General features: G+C 38.8%; 1 protein-coding gene across 1 annotated transcript in view; it reads left to right on the forward strand.

Annotated features, from left to right (window-relative positions):
• The first annotated feature begins 2767 nt into the window (after positions 1-2767).
• Positions 2768-7125, forward strand: part of LOC108666634 (carboxy-terminal kinesin 2) — a 14041-nt gene continuing 9683 nt past the window's right edge. Inside the window, exons 1-5 of the mRNA XM_047879512.1 lie at positions 2768-3025; positions 3894-3978; positions 4340-4500; positions 5216-5320; positions 6353-6587. Coding sequence (XP_047735468.1) covers positions 2842-3025; positions 3894-3978; positions 4340-4500; positions 5216-5320; positions 6353-6587 — 770 coding nt within the window. The 5' untranslated portion in view covers positions 2768-2841. The remainder of the gene's footprint in view (positions 3026-3893; positions 3979-4339; positions 4501-5215; positions 5321-6352; positions 6588-7125) is intronic.

A 7125-nucleotide genomic window follows, 5' to 3' on the forward strand; every position in this document is an offset into this window, starting at 1 on the left:
CAAAGTAACATGTAATGATCTTATCAACAAATTTGTTTTTTGTACCTCCATCCTGGGCTGTCTTGGAATATATCTACTTTCCAAGCTGCGACTAGATCTTTCCCACCATTTTTTGAGCCTTGACTCTTGAGATTCCTGCTAGATCAACTATGGTATCTCTAATCCAAGCCATTCCACACCACCGCATTAACAGCATTAACAATAGTCCATGTTCAGGCTGTGAGATTATAAAAATAGGATAAATAGGTAACAATTATAGCTGCTATATTTCAGTGATAATAGGAAAATTTCATATTGGTTTTGGGGCCATTCATGCACTTTAGTCAATCAACTAAATTGCAGGGAATTTTTCTCGAAGAAATCTCATGGCAGGGATCTGTAGTTGCCGCTCAAATGGCCTAAGTAGAAAACTGGGCAGAAGCCACCTGTGAATCATATATAAATGCCTGCAAATCTTGCCAATTTTACTATGTTCTTACAGTCTTTTTATAATTCCTTGAGTGTAAAATACAAAGAATGGCCTATTTTACTTGAAATTTTTAGAAGAGACCTGCAAAACCCTCATTTTTCTATTTGATTTTAGGAAAATTCTGCCTGATATTCCAAATTGATCAGATGGTAGATAAAGACATGTCTGGTCCAGACTGTGAAGCAAGACAACAAATGTTTAGGATGCCAAATTCATTGCACATAAGACCTTGAAGCAGGATTGTGGTAAATGGCTTCGTCAGTCGCAATTTTGCTTCTTCATACAGGGTGCGTACCAATCCTGGAAAATCTGGAAAGTCCTGAAATTTGATTTTTCATTTTCCAGGCCTGGAAAGTACTGGAATTTCATTACAGACTATGGAAAATACTGGAATTTGCAAATGAATAAAAAATGAAGTATTTTTCTGTGCTGCGTGTGTTGACCCTAATAGCCACAGGTTGTTGTGTCGCGCTACAACCTCGGGTGCAAATAATATCTGCCCTTAATTTTGTTAAGTATTATAAATTTAGGTGTCTTCTATTATACATGCGCTGCGATTATTTTACCAGGCATTTATGTAGATTGTTTCCTATCAAATGCAGTCTTCAAACGCACAATTGTTAATTTGAATCCATTTTTGAAAATTATGAGAATGGAAGGACTGAATTTCTGGCCTCAAGCAGAGCCATCTTTGTGTACAACAACTCTGACCGCTTGAACTCGTGTCTGTTACCCATGGGGAGAAGACTTTAAGTCATTCACATGTGCGTGTGCCTGAGATATTGCTGGTGCATGTGCAACATCAGCACTGGTGCACCTGCATCCACATCGCTAGTCACTATAAAAGTTTCTTTGTTCCTATAGTTTTTTTATCTCATTGTCTGTGACTTCGTTGCCCGCCATTGAAAGAACTGCATGAAATGAAACTCATTAGCGGAGCGGGAAGCTCAAGTACCTCCCTGAAATTCCAGCTAAAATATTATTGATCCAACACCAAGAATAGATAAGAATAGATATCAGTTGAAGAGTATCTCGACAGACAAGGCTGTGAGATTCGTGGTTATTTTGTACGGTGGTTTTTAGAAACTAAGGGCTTTTCCCCGCTAACTCTATGCGATTAGCGTTAAACTGTTTCTGCAGTCTCTTGTTTCCTGCGTTCTGATTGGTTCTCCAATCACGTGACCGTCGGTCATGCGATTGGAGAAGCAATCAAGTGAGCTTGGTCACCGAGCTAAGTTGCATTCAAAACTATTTGATGTGCAGTGGCAGCCTTCCATCTTAAGCGTGCAATTTCTACATTGCCATGCGTGGAAAGTGTAAATTTCATGACCTGTGGTCAAAAATAGAAGCTTATCGTGACTGGCTTGCTCGCCATCCCAAGCATGAAGGTATGGCGATATGTACATTGTGTTCGAAAGATTTCGATGTGTCAAATATGGGGGAAGCAGCGTTGAAAAGCCATGCCAAAGGCAGCAAACACACCAAGTTAGCTAAGCAACATAGTGAAGTGAAAAGCAAAGTGCAGTTACGCATTTCGATTTGTGGTCCGCTGACAGCAATGCAACTGCAGTTTCTTGCTCCAAAAGTGTATCAGGGAATAGTCCGTCGCAAAAGTCAGCACGCATCAGTGTTTGTGTTATGCATTTCGTTTCCTAGTTATCAACTTTAGATGATAGAATATGCACAGTTACTCTTTCAGTCATGCTAAACCTGTCGTATATAAGAGTCCTGGAAAATTATACTGATGATCATGGAGTGTCCTGGAAAATTCCTGGAATTTTTTTTCTCAATATCGGTACGCACCCTGTTCATAGATAGGGATCCAAGAGTCAAGATTGATATGACCAAGCCATGCATAGTTGATCAATCACTTGTTTGTGATAAAACCTGTTAGTAAATGTGATGCCAATTAATTGTCATGATGGCTTGATGAATTATAACTCAAATCTAGATGTTTATATGCATGGTGTATAAAATATTGAACCATCTAGCTATGAACTCTAATTACCAAAATATTTTTATAACCACACATAGTAAACTTACACTTGGAAGTTAGAACTCTGAAAGAAGGGCAACTCAGAAGTTGTTTGCTGGCTGCTACTAGCACTTACATATGAAAGGATTCATCTAGCATAAATCTTCCAGCTCTATAAATTAGAGAAAAGTTCAAGTTCTGGCCTGTAAATTAGAAATTATAAACATTGATTGATGTTTGCTTTTTTGTTATTCAGGATCTTTAAGTAAATTAATTTTTTATGTGTGAATGATTGACCTATTGTTTTCCATTCCTTGTTTCAGATTGTGATATATATCAATAACTTATTCTATCCAAACTTTGATTTTCATTGATCAGTCATAAAGACTTAAGAACAATGGCCAGCAAGCTGCCTACCCCAAGTAGCAGGCTAAGGCCTCCTACTCGCCTGCAGCTACCAGCAGTAGGGGTGTCTGGGCCCAAGAGGAGGGCTAGTGATGAAGGCGACAGCAACCCGTCTCCCTCCAAGCGCACTCGCAGCAGCTTGAAGGACCTGGGCAGCAGTCTCAGTCAAGGTTCAGGTGTTTATACTATAGACTTTTTGTATGCACTACTGTACCTATTGATATAGTTTTTACTGCTATGAATAATATTTTATGTATATTGTTTCTGTTTTTTGAGAAACCCATCTTAGTTGGCATCTTTTTCAAATATTAATCCAAATCGATTTGTCTTTATTTCTTTTTTATTGTATATTATAGGCATATACATTGTGCAGGCATGTATTGTATATTATAGGCATATTGTAATATTAATTCAAATCAGCACTGTTCAATTATGTTAATTGGTAATTATGTCCAGGATTTAGAGTTGTAAATACATACTAATTGCAAGTATAGTTTATTGATCTGTTTGGTATTGGAACTAAATCTGCCCAAAGAAAGATCTTCCTGGAGTTTAGCACAAGACATTTGAGTACATATCAAAGAATATAAAGGCACCCTGTAGGAAAAATTCACTCTTGATCAGCATGTAATGCATTACACTTATTTCCAAATTGTTTTGAATCTCTGGCTCTTGACTTCATGGGCCTAAAAACAATATAATATGTTCTATATAAACCCAGCACTTATTGATGGTTAAGGCTGTCATAGGATTTTAATGAGACCCAGGAAATGTTTATATAGATTTGTTCTTAAAACTACACATTGGAGTGGCTTGAAATGACTAAAATTTATTTTATTTCAGGTAATGTTTTATATTCCATGTCAATGAAGTGATGAAAAAAGTGTCCAAGTTAGTAAATTTAATTGCAAACATTGGAGTTTGGTATTCTTTTTTTCAGAATGTGTGGAGTGTGGTATATCTTTCTTCAGAATGTTTGGAGTTTGGTATATCTTTCTTCAGAATATTGTTGGGCAGGAACTTGAATCTATGCTTTTTGTGCAGAGAATTCAAAAGTCTCCATCATGGGTCCTCCTACAACGGTTCTGAGACGTCCTGCTGTGCCAGCTGCACGCAATAAGATGCGCAGGTATATAGTATGTTTGATTGTAAGAATTTTTCATTCCTCTTCTGGCTCACTCTGCTCCCCAGTGATACAGGAATATCAGGAACCTAAGAGAAACCAATGGCAAGTGTCTTAAAAATGAAGTCTGTTAAAGTTGAGTGCTAATGCTGAATGAGTTTTTTTCTTTACAGATTTTATTTGTGGTCATGCTATTGGATGTGAGCTTCAGAAGCTTACAAAGGCCTATAAATTCATGGTTATTAGACCATTTTGTATGCTAAAAGCGGTGTTCAATTGTTTCTTTTTTGTTATTTTAAAAGTAATGCCAAACAGGATTATGCTAATTAAGCTTCAGTTTTGAACTTTCACATTGTTGATGCTGCAGGTCAGTGTCTATGGCAAGCTTGGCTGTGGGCAGCAACACAAGAAATCCACCAGGTGCAGGTTTTGGCTCCACTTTGTCTCGCTCCAACAGTAAACTCTCCGGCTCCAACATCAGCTTAACTGGCCGCCCTTCCAGCACTACCACCCGAGCCCCTGTTGCTGGTATGTCTCTTATCAGTCTCTGTGATCTCATAGCAATACAGTTGAATGTAATTGACTTCTGTGAAGCAAGCAATTAAGTCCGTGTTACTGTTATACTTGCCCTCAATGAAGCCATTCATTTCATGTGCTTGGTCATCAAGAAAGCGAGTAATTCACCTTGACACAAATGACACGTGTAAATATTTGTGCAATTTTTGTGTGGGTCTGAATACATTCATGAAAATCAGAAGAAATTCTTGACACTGTTGGCATTATTTAGGGTTTTAATTCAATTCATTAATGCAAGAGTTTTGCAAGGCTTATTAAGGCTGATGACTACAGCCTTAATGTTTGCTTCAACTAAATATGAGTTAGTAAATCCAAACCTTAAGAGGATTGATATTATTAAGATTGCTGGAATCATCAAAGCAACCACGGTTGGTTAATCACTTAGGTAAGTATGATCTTTCAAAAAGTAAGAAAATATCTTCATGGAAGTGACAAGAGTTAGATATTGACAGGATGCAGTCAATAGAATTGATGCTTGTATCGTCAACTGACATGTATTTTCTACTTGTATCTAGTACTTTTTTCTACTTGCTTGAATCTTCAACTCTACTGTTTCATTTCCGATGGTGAGCACCAATAAAGTATTTCACAAGCCACAAACCTTACATTTGTTAGGATATATATGCCTTTATATAATAAATAGATAAGATATGTTTTATATTTGCAGCCTCAACTCGGCGCCCTGGCACCAACATCACCAGCAGAGTCAACAATGCAGCGCGCCCCCCAGCTGCCAGCAAGGCTCCTGCTACTGAGACAGCACAACTACCAGGTGCAATACCTTGGCAGTTACTCACTCATGCTTTGGTTAAATTACTGGATTAAATACTATACTAATGGCAGAGCTGTTGTCTGTACTTGAATCTAGGCTTGCCTATGCCTATCTGCATAACCTATACTTACCTATGTAACCTATACTCACCTATGTTACCTATACTCACCTATGTTACCTATACTCACCTATGTTACCTATACTGACCTATGTTACCAATACTTACCTATGTTACCTCCTATACTGACCTATGTTACCTATACTGACCTATGTTACCTATACTGACCTATGTTACCTCCTATACTGACCTATGTTACCTATACTGACCTATGTTACCTATACTGACCTATGTTACCAATACTTACCTATGTTACCTATACTTACCGTACCTATGTTACCTATTCTTACCTATATTACCTATACTTACTTATATCGCCTATACCTACGTACCTATGTTACTTATACTTACCGAAAATAATAACCATGTAACCTATACTTACCTTTGATACCTTTAAATGTTTTGGGGCTGTTAGAACTATAATTAGCTTTGGTTCCTGAAAAAGGCCAAACATAGTGTTTAATACAGCACAGAGAGAGAATTCTGTGTCAATGGGCGATTATGTTTCAAGGATTGTATATTTTTACTATTCTAGATACGGTCTTGTTATTTTCATTAATAAATAATGAAATTAACTGGCTGGCCAGCAATAGTGTATTGATTTTGGAAACCATTTTATTTGATATTAGTTGTTAACGTAAGTATTAGGTATAAACCAGTCCTTTATTAGATTATAGTCATAAATAAAATTGTTCCATAGGAAGATGACTGGTTTCAGTTTAAGTTTGCTCGAAACGTCCACACTAAAGTTGAAGATAGAACTCATTCTTTCAAGGGAAGGCTATTAATTGTCTTTTTCAGGTGTTTTTGGAATCTTCGAAAGACTTCAGTGCTGGATATTTTTTCAGTACATTTGAATATTATAATAAATTAGGGCTACCTTGAGCTACTATATTGTATTGAAGTTGTTACAGCAGGCCGCAGCAAACGGCCGGCGTGGGACACGAAAGGAAGGCTGCAGGACATGGAAGAGACGGTGCGCCTTCTGACGGCCGAGCGTCAAGACAACCAAGACAAGCTCGCCAAGTTTGAGTCAAAGCTCAGCGAACTGCACCACGAGAAACAGAGCCTCAACTCCCACCTCACCGTCACCAGCTCTGCCAGTCTTGAGAAGCAGGCACAGCTTGACAAACTCCAGGCACAGCTGCTGTACGTTGCCTTGTATAGTGTGGAGTGTGTGGCAGCTGCTGTACGTTGCTTTGTATAGAGTGGAGTGTGTGGCAGCTGCTGTACGTTGCTTTGTATAGAGTGGAGTGTGTGGCAGCTGCTGTACGTTGCTTTGTATAGTGTGGAGTGTGTGGCAGCTGCTGTACGTTGCTTTGTATAGTGTGGAGTGTGTGGCAGCTGCTGTACGTTGCTTTGTATAGAGTGGAGTGTGTGGCAGCTGCTGTACGTTGCTTTGTATAGAGTGGAGTGTGTGGCAGCTGCTGTACGTTGCTTTGTATAGAGTGGAGTGTGTGGCAGCTGCTGTACGTTGCTTTGTATAGTGTGGAGTGTGTGGCAGCTGCTGTACGTTGCTTTGTATAGTGTGGAGTGTGTGGCAGCTGCTGTACGTTGCTTTGTATAGAGTGGAGTGTGTGGCAGCTGCTGTACGTTGCTTTGTATAGAGTGGAGTGTGTGGCAGCTGCTGTACGTTGCTTTGTATAGAGTGGAGTGTGTGGCAGCTGCTGTACGTTGCTTTGTATAG

The sequence above is a fragment of the Hyalella azteca genome, unplaced genomic scaffold (genome assembly GCF_000764305.2).
Source record: "Hyalella azteca isolate HAZT.00-mixed unplaced genomic scaffold, Hazt_2.0.2 contig366, whole genome shotgun sequence".
Classification (NCBI taxonomy): Eukaryota; Metazoa; Arthropoda; class Malacostraca; order Amphipoda; family Hyalellidae; genus Hyalella; species Hyalella azteca.